Source organism: Caloenas nicobarica, chromosome 1, assembly GCF_036013445.1.
Source record: "Caloenas nicobarica isolate bCalNic1 chromosome 1, bCalNic1.hap1, whole genome shotgun sequence".
Classification (NCBI taxonomy): Eukaryota; Metazoa; Chordata; class Aves; order Columbiformes; family Columbidae; genus Caloenas; species Caloenas nicobarica.
This window is the reverse complement of record NC_088245.1, coordinates 11,096,921-11,113,037: the sequence shown is the minus strand read 5'-3', so window position 1 is coordinate 11,113,037 and position 16,117 is coordinate 11,096,921. Positions and strand designations below refer to the sequence as shown.

The 16,117-nt window shown below is 38.5% G+C and overlaps 1 protein-coding gene across 1 annotated transcript in view; it reads right to left on the bottom strand.

Annotated features, from left to right (window-relative positions):
• CACNA2D1 (calcium voltage-gated channel auxiliary subunit alpha2delta 1) overlaps positions 1-16,117 on the bottom strand; it is a 408,307-nt gene that overhangs the window by 337,391 nt on the left and 54,799 nt on the right. Inside the window, exon 2 of the mRNA XM_065643236.1 lies at positions 15,779-15,860. Coding sequence (XP_065499308.1) covers positions 15,779-15,860 — 82 coding nt within the window. The remainder of the gene's footprint in view (positions 1-15,778; positions 15,861-16,117) is intronic.

Sequence of the window (16,117 nt, the reverse complement as noted above, 5' to 3'; positions counted from 1 at the left end):
CTTATAGCAAACACATGATCCTACAAACCCCAATTTGAAAGCACACCAATTTTTCACACATCCCATTCCTATAAGGAAGTTGTTCCTATACCTCGAAGCTTAAATGGTTTGAAAGCTGCAGACTATCAAAGCATGGTCTAGTGGGTATATCTGTAGGGAAAAATAAAAAAAAAAAAAAGAAACATTTTCATTTTTCTCCTGCAGCACCAGGTATCAGAATAGTTCAAAAGCCTGAATCGTTTAAAAGGGACATCACCACCACAAGAGACAGGAGACCTATTCATACTTCGACTTTAAGCCTTTATAACAAGGATTGCGGGTCCTACCGCTGAGAAAGCCTGACTCCAAGGCTGGCTTCACAAGCTGTTATCTGTCAGTGATTAAAAAAAAAAAAAAAAAAAAAAAAAAATTCAACCCATCCACCCCAAAAAACCCCATTGAGTTTTGCACAAGATCCCACATAGAGTTGAGTCAGTGACTCTTTGTCTCTTTGTCTTCCTCTTCGCTTTACCCCACATCAGGGCTCAGAGCATCCATCTCCCTGCTTCTGCCGCCGGTGGAAGATTTATCCCACAGGCTCCCACAAAAAAGGTATCAGAAATAACTGAGAACTTCACACACTTCTTTGTTTTCCTGAAGCGTGAGACCTCTCTCAACTACCGCAGAACACTGTAAGAAATCTTCACTAATTATTTAAGAGGCGCGTACATTATTTATTTGTTGCCTGCTCCCCTTTTCTTTAATTCAGATGTAGCACTGCAGCAGTTCAGCACAACAACACATGAGGAAATAATATACACTTCAGGATTTGGCACCCTGGGACAAACTTTTCCTTCTGCAAGCCTCCCACCTAGCAGTCAAACACAATTAGCAAAAGCTCATCTCAAATAGCCATAAAGGCTCTTACCAGCAAAGGTGTGCTCATTTGTCTCTCAAAATGCAATTTGGCAGGCTCCGTGGCTTGTTGAGAAGAGCTAATTTGAATATATTTTATTAAATTGCTTTGACCAAGTGAATGCAAGTTTTGGTTGGCTTTTACGTCTAAAATCATTTTTAGTACTTTAATCATTTATGTTGTGCTAAAAGCTCTCAAAATTGTCAGTAAAACCCTACCATTTCTCACAGAATAAAGTCTCATTGCATGACTAAGTACAATCTGCAAGGTCATAGCACAAAAAAATAATTTTTCTCTGAAGTCAATAGTTACGCACTTTTCTATTCAGGCAAGAACATATTACAATTGCTTTCTAAATGCTGAATATTTATTCTGGTATAACGAACAGCAAGTTTTTAGGGGAGAGAATATGGTGGAGGGAGTCACAGTGGTGTCAAACAACACAAAAAGAAGGACAATAGTTGTATGTGGTAAAGATTATAAAATACAGCCAGCTCCTCGGCAGAACATGCCCCTCTCCACTCAGTCTTCAAGGACACCTTTATAAACCTCTCACAAAGAGACATTCTCCCTGCTTTCTACAAGGCTTGGGAGGGAAAGAAAAACATTTCTCTACCATTTGAGAGAGAATGAAAGATGTGCCTTCATCGCATGGCTCTTGCTACATTGTGGCAGGCATTGGGGCCCCCTGTAACATTGGAATTTTATTTAAATAGCCCTCATGCTTTATTACCCCAAGAAAAAGTTCCTGAGAGTAACAAATTATCTATGCTTTGGATCTGTGGTCTTGGCACTGTTTACACAGACTACTCAAATAACAAGGAATAATAATTCACATTGAATTGTTCTCAACTACAATAGAACTCCTTTGCCTCTTCGTTAGTTTGTCTGTTTGTTTTGAAACTGTCAAGTCTCCCCATTTAAGAAAAAATAGACCGTCTTCATCAGGTAACCTGGCTGAGGGCCCAAGCATGGTACACGGACATGGCGATCTCAGTTCTACCACTGAATACTTTCATGAACGTTTAACAGAAGTTTTATGAGACAAGATCTTCAGAAGTTCAACCCCAGAATTTCAAAAGTTAACCTAAAATGCTGTATCATTTCCTCTTTTTAAATATGCTTTGGAATAGAAAAACAAAATAACTCAACAATTCCAGTAATACCTGTCTATAGATGTCTTGATGTTTTTATTATTTCAACACTATTTTCAAGACCACTTAGCTCAACTAGGCTGATGGGACACCTCTGTCAACAAGCAATGCTTTATCATCAGTCTAGACCAGCTGGAGAGTATCATGATGGTAACATTACTGCTCAAAGATACTACTGAGCTTGGGACCCCAAATCAACCAAAACTTTGTGGCGGGTCTTCCTCCATCTTTTTTGAAAATGACTGCACCAAATTACCAAGAGTGCTTGTGAAATCTTGAGCTAGGTTTTACAAGCTTATATAAAAATTAACTTATTAAATACATAGGAAAAACAAACAAACAAAGCTCAGAACAGAGCAAATGTTAAATAATGTGTTCGTAAATGATTCTCTTCCTTCCTGATCCCTGCTTTTGGAGTGCGCCTCCCATGGCCAGCTCTCCCTGGTCCTTCCAAAAAGTCTCTTGCTTTCTACCCGCCTGGGGCACTAGTAGGCCTCGATGACCATGACCTGCCTCACTGGGAACCTCCACCTGCACCCCTGTCCACAGGCTCCCTTTCAGCCCAGTCCTGGGCTATGGTATAGGTAAGCCTGTCTCCAGCCCTACCCCCTGGATGGGTTTTGGTCCTATCCCATAGTCAGCCCATCTCCTAGGTGGACCTCTCAGATGTATGTCCAAGCTTTTCTCTAATCCTGTCTCTTGGATGGACACATGACCCATGCTGTAAGCTTGTCTCCAACCTGTTCTTTGCCCCATCTCCTTTTACTCATGACTGGAGGTCCCAGTTGAATCCTGGACTTGGTTCATTGCTTGTAATGTCTGAGACTGCTGACAGACCCTGTCACCGGCCCCCTTAAACCTGCAGTCAGAGCTAAACACTCCCCTTCCTCCCTGACTCAGGCTGGAGCTACACAAAGGAAACTATCTTACCTCAGCATTAACTGCCTGCAACTAGAAGATGGAACTAGAAAAACTGTCGAACAGTTTTCACGGGTGCTTGCACATTTCTTCGTGAAGCAACTACAGATTTACTACCTGTGGCTGTGAAAGAGCTAACCTGACACCACATTCAGAGCCAGCATTTCTGCAACAGACACCTCATGCACCAGCAACCCCAGATTACTTATTAGCTGTGGCACAGTATGTCACGAATGCAGAGAAGTAGCTCAGGTACAGAGCTGACTTCACACTAAAAGAGCATTCAGAGCCATGATTGCTGGGGAGTAAGATGCAGAAATACCCCAACAGGTTCACGCCAGCTTCTGAAAGTCCCATCCAGCGCGTACGCTTTGGGTGCCACTCCACACCAAAGCTGGTTCTGCACACTCTGTCATTTTCTGCTAAAACCAATAAGAATTGAAAAAATATGTTGGTTCTTTGCAAACAGTTGGGGATTTATGTAACTTAGAGATTTCTAAACCTAAGGCTGAGCAAGCACCCAAGTCACCTTTACAGTCGCTGAAAGGAACAGGCACTTCCAGTGGTTTATTCATTCCAATACAGAGTATTTCTATCTGCTCCTTATCTGGACAAAAGATAGTTACCTTACAATTCTTGATTGAAGTAAAATTCTTGCCTAATAAAACATATCAAAATAGTAAATAAAAAAATAGCTAATGGGATAACTTAGAGAGTTTTTCTAATTTATACATCTGCTTCGGCTTGGCCCAAGATGTTGGTCAGTCTGAGCTCATTCTTTGGTCTCCTTCCTCCCTCTTCCCATCCAAAAGAAAATCAGATAGGCTGACTCCTCCCTCAAATTTAATAGAAAAAAAAATCATCTAGTTTGAAAAAAAAGTACATTTCTTATTGAAGCTTTGAATAATGTTAAAATTTTCGAAACAGTTATTTTGATGAAAGGATATTGTTTTATCAGCAATATTCAACGTGTTTACAGAATCACAAACAGTTTCAGTTTTAATAACTTTGTTTAGCTAACAAAATATCAACTAACACCCACATATTCACTAATCTTATTTTTTGGCATTATGAATGCCATGAAGTTACATGTCATGGTCTCATTTATGAGAAAAGCGGAGAAGGGGGCTGTTTGACAGACATGCAAACATATGAAGAGAGTTTGGGAGCAGGAAAAGTCAGAAAACAGAAATAACTACTCCAATCCATGTGAGTGATTATTATTGCTAACCTTTTATTACTGTCGATATTTTCATTTAACTCAAATTTTTAGTAGTCACAAACAAATATATCATCCGCCTAGAGGCAGTAAATTCTATCTTCTTACTACCGTATCCTATTTCCAAAGTTATACTAACACTTTCTATTTCTGTGCCAGAGATATTTTTTTTTTTTCTCACAAGACATTTATAGTCTTTGGATCACAAGTGATCCATTGTGGAACACATTGAAAAATGCTTCTTCCCAAGAAGCATTCTGTATGTTCAAAGAAATCAGTCTGAGTATTTTAGATATGTCTTACTCTCTGTTACATATAGTGTATAAATAAGATTACAGCTGCTCCCTAGCAACTCACAGATGCCTTCATTCTTGAAATTCATGGCAACAACACAAAGGAAAAAAACACCCCAATAGTTTACTGGAGCTGTTGCTTTTCAGAATCACTTGCCTGATCACTGATGGCTGTAAAGGTCTGGGATGACAAGTGACAGGGCAGCTGACATGTTGAAAACTGTGATAATGTCATAGTAGCTGTGTGCACATTAGGAAAAAAAAAATATCAGAACTAGTTTGTTGTTAAGTAAAACATTCAGGCTGAATTCTGCAAGATGTTGGGAACACTTAAGCCTCAGCATCACAGAGTATAACAGCACCAGAGTCAACTGACTCGCTCGGGTGCCTACTCATAGGAAAGCAGATAATCAGGGATACTTTGTAGGATGGAATAACCAGACACTTTTGACAGCTGATAATTAACAAAGTACTCTAGAGGACTTTAAAATTAAGAAGTAATTTCCATAATTGTCACATTGTATTCCATCCATAAAACACGAATTCAGCTTTGTACCTCTGCTATTGTACAAACATCAAAAACAGATCTAAACCCCCCACTTTGTTAAGTAAAATATATTGTAAGGCATTCATTTTTGTTTCATCGCGATAGCAATACAGTATTAAATAACAAGACTACATCATTTAGTGGTTTCACAGCAGTTTTAGTTCAGGCTCTTAGCTGAGACTGGATGAGAACCCAAAAGTCCCAACTCATGATGAGTACAACATGTTCAAGAAGCGAATCTTTCTTGTAACAGAAGAACAATAAGAAGAAAGTGTTTCACATTTCTTCTGCATTTCTGGCATATTTTGAGGTGGGCACTTATGTAATTTTTCAAACTTACTTATTCATAGGAAATTTTGCCCCGTCTCAGCTGCTCTTAATGCAATTTAACACCCACTGACTCAGTCCCCAAAGGTAATTTTAAGTCACAGGGAACTAGAAGAGTCTTTTTTTGTGTGTTTTACTAACCGCGGGACTTGGAAACCGATTAGCTATAACGTTTGGCTTATTTTTGGTTTTGGTGTGTGGTGTTTTCTTTTTTTAAGGAAAATCTTTAATTTGCTCTCAGCTTCTGTGAAAAACATCTGAACATAAGCAACAATAGGACAGATCTTATTAGTGTTAAAGCCAATGGAAAGTTATAAATGAACCAAGAACAGTGCTTTGCTCAAAGATTATCCACATCACCAAATAGTAATTAAAACTATGGTAATATTAGGCCACCCGTTCCCCTGAGCCTGAGCAAGCTTTGTTAATGCAGCCGCCCATTCTTAGAGACTTCCAGCTGATTTTGCTTGCTGGAAGAAGGAACTCTTCAAAATGCCAGTTTATTGCAAAGGGAGCAGAGGGGAGAAGCATCTGCAAAAAATAAATGAGGCTCCCTGTGTTTTGACAATCTCTTAATTTCCATTTGGATTACAAAGAGAACTTGCAGATGTGTCTTCAAATTTCCCAGCCTGCATTTTTAAAAGTGATTTAATTTTCCTGACATCTCGACATTGGTTAGCAATGTGTAAACTCAACAGAATTTAGTTTGGAGGACTCTATTGTTATTTTTAATGCCTGCAGATTTGGTATTTGGTTGCACACAGAACGTAGCAGTGGCAGGGGTATATCCCAAATGGGATGTATCTTTATAAATACTGTATTACAAAAAAGACTGTTACTGTATTTTGGGAATCTCTAACCAGTCTAACCTATCTCATACATTACTTTAATTCTTGTAAATGGTCTCTGACTTCCCAATGAATACCCGAAATGTCCATGTTTCGCTGTAGCAACCCCTTCATAATTCCATTCTAAAAGTAAGTTTGACCTCACTTCCCTTCTTTGCAACCCGCTCAGACAGCAAACTGGTGTCCTCACCTTAGGGATGAGGGAAAAGGCATAAATGTAAATAGTGTACAACAGCCAATTTATGCTTGGAAAGGATTCAGGTTTTAAGAGCACTGGCCTCATACATGCTCACTCAACCAATCCCACTTACGATGAACTATTTTATTACACATTACTGAAGGCATTAAAAAAAAAAAAATGAGTTGTTTCCTTGCTTTCAGATTTTTCTCCTTCTGCTCCTTAGAAAAACAATGTAAAAAAGTGCACTTTCATGGAAAATTGCAGTTCTAGACCTACCAGCACCACCCATAAAAGTGCCCTGAACTCAGGGAAGTTTCGGCAACCCAATGAGGATACAAAATTGTTTTGACAACTTCAAAACACTTAAGGGCTTTTAAAAATTTTAATTTCAAAATGGCTCTTCAAAATTTAATTGAATTTGGTTTATATGGTTAAAAATTCCTCTCTATTTTATTTGATGCTAAAAAAGGTGGTTTAGTCTTGTGTTCCATTGAGAATAACAAAAAGAGAAAAAAGGGAAAAAAAAGGACACATTTTTCTGACTTTTGATAACAGCCATAGTGAACCTAACTGGGTGGCAAAATTTATTCACTGGATATGAAAGATTCCTTAATTCCCACATTTGACTCATTTAAGCACATTATGTCCTTTCTTGAAGCACTGCAGAGTACACCCAGGGTACATGGTGAATAGCTTTACAGCTACACAAGTTATACCTACAAGTGTTGTGCTATTGGTTATGTTTCCCTTTTTCAGGGGTGAAGAAGGAAAAACACTGCACATCAATGTATTAATATATTATAGGTCAGAAGTGTCTTATAATTCAGGGTCAAAACAGTGACAAACTTATCAGAATCTACATCAACCAGAACATTCAAATTAAATTCTTCCATAGACAGAGAAATGTAAACCAAATGTATCTATTTGTGTTGTTATTCTTAAAATCAAATCATTTTCTTAAAAAGGAATCAATTCTCACATTTCTTCTTTATATTTTTCTTAATAGTAAAGCTCTCCGCTACTTTAACCTTAACAAGGGTGAATGTAATATATTCTGGAACATGGCCATATATGGCATACATCGATCTAGTAGTTCATCAGAGAATAGAATGAGGTACAGTACTCTTCCTTTGGCTAAAGCATATTCAAACTAAATCCAATCTGATAAACATAGTATTTAAAAAAAAACCTGGTAAAAATAAATGGAATTTCAGTTTTATGGATCAGCTTTATTTTTTTAATAGATAATTTCAAATTTATATAGAGCTTTTGCTAATTCATCTCCATTAACTTTATGATTTTAGAGAAAGAACTACATAAGTATCATGCCAATCATAGAGAAAAATAGTAATGATGAAAACTATTACTGTTAACCTGTCTGTCAAACCACGTTTTGAAGCAGGAATTTCAGACCATCTATGGAAGTAGGGAAAAGTCATACAGATGCAAATTTTACATTAAGTTCAATCAAGGTGTTAAAGCCTCCCCTTGCACAGACCTCTATACAGGTAATGAAGAGAACAAGGAAAGCTATATATGGCAGCTTCTATATGTAATGGGTTAGTGTCATGACTTTATCTGTAAAGCCTCTAGAACATAACACTAATTTAACAAAAACCTACAATGAGTCCAACAGAAAATTACGCCCAGGTTACAAACTCTTCTGGCAGGACGAAGCTTTCCTGAACATCCCTGCCCCAGGGCAGTTCAAATGAGAGACCAGCATCTCTTTTACAAGTCACTCATCCCAGTTCAACTCTAGAAGCTGATCCAAGACCTGAAAAGCTGAAAGGATGGATGGGAATCTGCTGCCAACCTGAGCGCTTCAGCAGCCTCGCACCATCTGTGCATGAGGCACAGAGACCTCACACTGAGCAGTGGATGAAATGTGCTCATGCAGAACCTCGGCTGGGTGTTCAGCGAGAAAGAGCTAATTATTATAAAACAGCATTCAAGAGACGAAATAAATAAATAAAAAATGCTAACAGTTGCTGGTGGACTCCTTCTGTGAATGGAACTCATTGCCACGTATCAAATATCTGCATGTAGCTCTCACTTTGGAGGAAAAAAATGGTATTTCTGTCTCAGTATGAATATCATTTAAAGGCCAAGACAGTGTATATGGGTTCACTCTACAGCTCCTGGGACTGTAATAACAGCATGCCTTATGAACATCATGCATGGATTGTTTTTGCAGCAATGTATCAAAAAGGAAACATTCAGAGACTGGATTTCCTTGGAACTGCCTCTCTATCTGCTGCTTCGTTCAATTATGCCACTGCTTGAAAAGGTTACACTGTACAAGATGGCATTTTTTTGCCATAGCAGTCATAGTGAAACTCCAGTATGTTTGTCGTGTCAAAGCTCTTAACACAGACCCAAATTCATAATATAGTGTTTATGTAAAAGAGAATTCTCTTCAATCAGCTTGGAGCAGCCAGGCTCGTGCGTTGCTCTAAGGGATGTTCTCCGCCCAGGTCTCCCTTTCTGGGTGCTGCAGGGATCCCTCCCTCCTCTCTCCTCTCCCTAGAGGTGTTTTAGGAGCTGGAAATCAGAAGTATACTTGTTGTAGTTTATTAGATTAAAAGAGCTGTCAATTAGCCTAGTCATGGGGCGTTGCTGTGAAAGGTCTATGTAAAAATGAAAGTTGAAGTTGCTTCAATCAAAGCGGGTCTATGTATTTACTTAATTCTGTAGTTCAGTAGGTTATTCACCTACTTTTTCCCACCTGCTAACTATTTATATGTATAGAATGTGACTTGGAACTCTGTGTGCATTTTTTTGTCTTTACTAAGACAAAATGCCTACTGGTAAATGAAGCTAGTGAGATCAGATACATCCTCAATATTTATTTTGCTATATGGGTTTTAAAATTCTATTAAGCTGCTGTCTATTCCTTCTTATTTTTTTTAAAAGTCTGTAAAAAGCTGTGTAGAAACTGCTTATCATTCACACCAGAGCAGCTTTGTAATGCCTGACAGCACAGAGAGTTCACGAATAAGGCAAAGTTACATGAACCTTTTTAAGTTTAACAGACAATTATATGACCGTTTGGTTTTATTTATTTATTTAAAAACACGATACTTATAACATTAAAGGGCATATACTAAGCTGTGTCTTAGGTGAGAGATATTTTAAAAAGCACATTGGACATCTTGTATCTCCTTAACAAAGATTTTCCTTTGTATCCTGTCTACCTGCTTTTAAGTCTCAAGTTGTATTTACAGCACCTTCTTACGAACATTCCCTTTGTTCTTCCAGGGAAAAAAAGTCTGTTAAATCATATAAAGGACCCAAAAATACCCTGTTCAGCTGGGAGCCTACAGCAGGCATAATATCAAGCTATAGCCTCTGTTTCTTCTGTAGAAATGTTTGTTTGTTTGTTTCAAAGTCCTTTTTACCTTCTTGAATTGTAAATTAAATGTCGTTAGGCATGATTCTTAGCAGATGTAAATCAGTGTAATCCACTGAAGTCAGTGGAGCTGTGCCAGTTTTCAACCAGCTGAGTATTTTGGCACCTCTAATCCTGACTTCCTGCCTTGTTGAACCAATCTTTGCATTACTGTAATGAGGATATTACATTAGTATTAAATCCAAGTTGGAGTTCTCCCTGATCTTGCCTAAATTCCTAATAATGGTCAAAAAAGCAATATTTTAAAATTTGCTTTAGAACTATTTTTGGAAAACTATTTAAAGACCATTCCCAGATAGTATAATTAAGACTTGAAGGACACAAGGAGGAGCTACACTTTAAATACAATTGATCTTACTGATAACAGAACTTACATTTAGATGTTTCTAGTATTCGTGTTGATTCATACCACTAAAGTATTAATTTACCACAACTAATTCAGAGGAAGACTGATCTGGAGTTAAAGCTCTAAATGAAAAAAAGAAAATTGGAGCTGAATTTTTGGTTGGATCAGGATTCTGTATGGCAAATATCAATTAGTGAGTAAAGGCACATCTATAAATTAAAGATCATGGTTCCTCTGTGCATCATAATAAACCTCAGCTCTTTCCTGCCTCTCTATCTCTTACACATATCTGTTTTGTCTGTTCCTTCTACTCTAGATATATTAGTTTGCTTCATTAAGGCTATGGATAAGTGTAGCCTCAATGTAGAGCTCTTAATTTAATGGCTTCCAAGCTTTCTTTCACAATTTTGCTTCCTAAGAGCATTATATTGCTGTTATCATTGCTAATAAAAGAAAAGGTGTATGAAATGTCCATTGGCATAAACATATTCATATTCTCAGAAACATAGTCACTACTGAACTAATGCATTAAATCAGATAAAAAATATTTTCTCATTTTTAACAATATATGGAGTATTCATGAGTATATCATAGTGTATCCTCACTACCCGGATATTTTCAAAAGTTGTGATTAATGAAAGTTGCAATGGTTTACAATGGCTCTACTGTACGTGCAAAAGCAAGAGGAAGAGTGGTTAGTTACTAGGACGAGACTGTGCTTCCAAGTCACTCTAAGAAATTTGTCAATGAACAAAGAAAAGCAAATTCTTCTCTGAGGAGCTTACTCTCTCTAAACATGATTCCATTAAATTGAGCATATGTTGAATGTAAACACCGGATGTCTATGTCAACACTGCAGAATAAATCAGATTTTTATGTAGGATCTGATCACAAAATGTCTGCTATCCACTTAACAAGTCCCTCACTTGAGTTCAGTGATGTTTCAGATTTGAATGTCTTTATTCCTTTGGAAGTACATACTATACTTCATTTTACATTCTCTCTGGTCAAAAGCCCTCCCAGTCTAAAATCAGAGTAATCCTCCCTCTCTACTCTGCCCTGGTGAGGCTGCATTTGGAGAATTGTGTCCAGTTCTGGGCTCCCCAGTTTAAGAAGGACAAGGAACTACTGGAAGGAGTGCAGCAGAGAGCTACAAAGATGATGAGGGATCTGGAGCATCTCCCTTATGAAGAGAGACTGAGAGAGCTGGGTCTGTTCAGCCTAGAGAAGAGAAGCTGAGAGGGGATCTCATCAATGTTCATAAATACCTCAAGGGTGGTATCAAGAGGATGGGACCAGACTCTTTTCAGTGGTGCCCAATGATAGGATGAGGGGCAACGGGCACAGACAGAAGCACAGGAGGTTCCGTCTGAGTAGGAGGAGAAACTTCTTTACTTTGAGGTGCCAGAGCCCTGAAACAGGCTGCCCAGAGAGGCTGTGGAGTCTCCTTCTCTGGAGACATTCAAAACCCGCCTGGACACATTCCTGTGCGATCTGCTCTGGGTGAACCTGCTTTAGCAGGTGTGTTGGACTAGATGATCTCCAGAGGTTCCTTCCAACCTTAACCATTGTGTGATTCTGTGATTCTGTGAGTGTTCAGGCAGTGCTCCTACACCTTTCTGTGTTGGCCACAAGAAAATATTTTGGAGCTCTCCAGAAGAGAACATTGTGTAATAAAATTTCTTGCAGCGCAAAGACCCACAGACATCCAACACACACGCAAGCACGTATAGCAGTGATGAACCCTGAGATATCTTCAACGAGTTATGAAAACACAACAAACTTGCATGACACAGCAGCTAATTGAAAAAGCCCTGGTTTTTGAAGAAATAATTCACTCCAGCTGAGAACACAATAATTGTGCTACTTTGAGAGCTGTCTTGGTCACTCGAGGAAACTTCATCGAAGACTCAGCTGTGTGAAGCAGACACGGACTGTAACAGCTGAACCAGTGGGACTGAGTCCAGGGAGATGCTGACCAGGCTGTGAAATGGTTCTAATCTGTTCCATGTCCTTGCTATGAGCTTTAACCTCAGCACTTGGCCAAATCAAAATTGATTTTCCCTAGAACAAGGACAGACATTTCTCCTACCAAAAATCTGTCTGACCGAAGTGCAGCTTTCCAAAACTACACACTCTGCTACTGTGGCTGTTCACAGACAGTCATGTCTACTATTATTTTATAATAGGAGCAGTCTGCTCCTTTTTCTTTTTTTCTTTTTTTTTTCTTTTTTTTTTTCTAATTAATCATTCTGCTTTTGGAGAGAGGAGGGATAGATTAAACAAATAAATTTATTTCTTTGTTGAAGTTTTCCAACAACATGATGACTATAGTCTTGGTCCAAACAATTCTGGAGTTAGAAGAAGTAACGAGTCAGAAACAAAGCTGAAAATTCAATCTGACTGTTAAGTGTTTTTAAAGCTTGAGCAAGGCATGCAAGCATACTGTTTTTAATGTCTTGTAGTCTTCGTTTTTCCAAGATTGTGGTTCATTTCAGAAGAGATCTAATTAAATGTTATTAGGCAGTGCACAAAATAAATAAATAAATAAGTAAATAAAAAGACTTTCAAAAATGGGAAAGTGACAATAGCTTGTAAAGAAGAGGAAAGAGGGAGAGAGGGAGAGACTGGCTCACACCTCGCAGGGCTTTGCATTCTCCCTTGCAGAGAAGAGAGCTAATTAAAACCTTGTGGCTAGAGAAAGACATCATACAATTTAGGTCAAACAAATGGCTTTGATACAGAAGAATGTTTTACATGGAAACATCCCCATTTCATGCTTTTAATCATAGGATTACAAGCACATATTGACCACTTGCTGGATACTCTCTGAGATACTGCATTATTTGCTTGAAGCGTGCTATAAATTTTGGCTTTCAGAAAGAAATATACCTACAGTATTCAGAGACTAATTTTTTTTTTTTTTTTTAGCATGGATGTCACTGTGCTATACTTTAAGTATAGCTGGTAGCACTACATATTATTATGCTTGCCCAGCAGTTCTCAGCATAAGACTGTTTTAGCAGCTTGTAAGTTTGCTGAATATTAACTACCTAAACTAACATTTTTCTTGGGGAAAAAAGTGACAACATCAGTCTCTTGGCTTTTCATTACGGATTTTACTATGTGGCCTCTGCATGGAAATGCCAGGCAAAACAGTTGAGACATAAACTCATTTTTTTTTCTTTTTAGAACTCCTGTGTAACTCATTTCCCTTTGAAATACCCTATTGTCCCTGCATAGATTAAAAACTCAACACAGGAATTCAAAGGTACACTTTTTACTCCTTGGTGTTTAATGAATTTTTGTCTGAAAAGCATCTGCAGGTCACTGCAGAGATTTTATCAGCTAAACCCCTGAGATCCTACACGCAGGTGTTTTCCAACTCAAAGAGCATCACTCCTAGAGAACGTCACATCTCCTCAGAAGCTAAAGCTCAGACTTGCTGTGGTCTCTCAGGTGATCTCTACACCCTTTTGGTCTAAGCAGTGGGAGAAAAAGAAAGTGAGAACTAAATGAAGAATAAAGAGCAAGAGATTGGGATATGGCAATAGGAGATACCAGCTTGGAAAATGACAGGCAAAGAATGAGGAGAGGAGAAAGTGGAAGAGGAGGAGAAACAGAAAAAGCATAATGGAGAAAAACACAGGTCTGGGACTGAGAACTAGTGATGGAGGGATAGGTTAGATGGGGAAAGAAAAATACCCGTGGAAGAGAAGAGATGCAATAGGAGTATTTTGACAGGCTGGCCACACACACCTGGACAGAATGTTCAGGAAGCACTAAGGCAAAATAAAGAGTCCAGAGAAAGGTGCTGAACTGGAAAAAGCTGAAGAGAGAGGTCCTAAAGTAGGGATAAGAAGCCAGTGTAAGGGAGAAAGGCAGACTGGCCAGACAGCAAACGCAGAGACTGAGACAGAAACATAGAATATATTCAGGAGAGATGAAAGACAGGCCATGCGGTACAGCATGGGCATACAGCAGGAATGGAATGGAAAGTCCAATGGTGGGTATGATGCTGAATGAGGAGATGGTGTGGAAAAAAGAGACATGGCAAGTGCAGAAGAGAACAGATCACACCAAGATCAGATGAACAAGAAGGGCCTTCCCTCCTCTTAGCTAAAACTCCTCACCAAAATCTGGAGAGACATGATTCACAAGCCTCGTTGCTCTCTGTCAGCAGATACATGTGAAATCCACCTACAAAAATTCCCAGCGGTTTTCCACACTGGGTAAAGCTCACAGTTCCTCACAAAGCTCAAGTGATACATGTTTCTGTGTTGTTGAGATCCGGTGCTGTCAATCTGATGCTTTGTGTTAGGATTTCAAGATTTTGTTTTCAGTTTGTTTGGGGTTTTCCGAGATTAAAAAGTGTATCTAAAGCATCTGCCTTAAATTGTGTTGCAATATGAAGCACTCAAATATTAGGAAAGGCCAGAACTAAATCTCTGTAATCTTCTTTTGTGTTCCTCATGTACATGAGGTGACACAGCCCTTCCTTCTATAGGACAGCGGTGATGTCATCTAAACTGAAACTTCCACAAGGTAAACGTGGACATCTGAGCTAGTCATCTAGCCTTGCCTTATAGGCAGTAAAGAGAAAAAGTCCTTCTGGGACAGGATTCACATGAGACATGTGGATGTTTGGGTAAAAAGTCATTAAGCTCAAAGGAATACGTTAACACAGTCTTAAATCTGAGAAACTTCACACCTGATTTTTTCTATATGTTTCTTAATGGCTTTGAAACACAGTTATTATTCATTTCATGGATCATTTGGGGAGATTATGACTTCTGAAAACCAAATCTCACGGCTTCACGTTCAGTTCCACAGCACCAAGGGCTTTTGTTGGCTAATAGAATAACTTTCCTGACATAACAGCAATATTTCCCTTCATTACAAAGTCCTACATCAACCCAGATATCCATCGGTTCAAAGAAGGAGCCATGGGACTTGTGCAGGGATAGGAAGAGGGAAATATATGATCCTGTGGTTGCATATTGGATCATGATATATACAGACAAAGTCATATAGGCAGCATAATCCGGAAATTTTCTGAATTTTTACTTCATTTTGCTGCAACTTCAGATGTGTTTCTACCTTCTGTGAACAGAATATAGCACAAAAGTTTATTCTCAATGCCAGAAGAATTGTAAGTTCTTCCCTAAAACACACTTTGGGGTAAATTGGAACAGCTGAATAAAAGTAGTTTTCATTCTCGTCTACATTTCTCCTAACCAAAAGCTGCCTCATTTCAGGAAATATGTGTCAGAAAAATAGTCTCCCTCGTTAATAGAGAGCAGAATTTTCCACTGCCATGAATGGTTGCTTCCTGGATACTGTATTTGACAAAGATATAAAAGTGCTTGCTTCAGGTGGAAGTGTTGCAACAATGGTAAGGCTTATGTCTGATACTGCAAAGCTGATTAAATATTAGCAGTGAGCAAGTGCTGCAACATTAAGAGATTGAATTGATGGATGTCTGGGTTGTTCATTTCTCTCTCAGCAATCACTGCAGAGTTTAATTCTCCAAAACCTTTTTATTATGTTGGGATGAAATGATCATAATGCCTGGATGATGCACACCAGTCTCTTCACTTTCTAGTTACTGCAATCTAAAGTGTGTCTTCTTACTTACATGAGCAAGCTCGTCCACTCCACTTGCAGTCCGTGCTAATGTTACAAGATCTTCTTGCATCTTATCTACCCATGATTTTATCCTACAGAAACCAAAAAGATAAGAGAGACATCCAATCAGATCACTGTCAAATGGAATTTACACACAATTATAAAGCACAGGAAAAGGGCTAAAAGTCAGAATATGCTGATAAAATTGAAAACAAAATGTACAAGACCTGTCTTTGCTAAAAAATAATAAGCTTAGAATGGATCAAAATACTCAGGCTACACCCTGATGTTCTTCCCTTTCACCGACTCAAATCTAAGCCACTTGCTTTTTTCTTTCTTTTACTTTTCA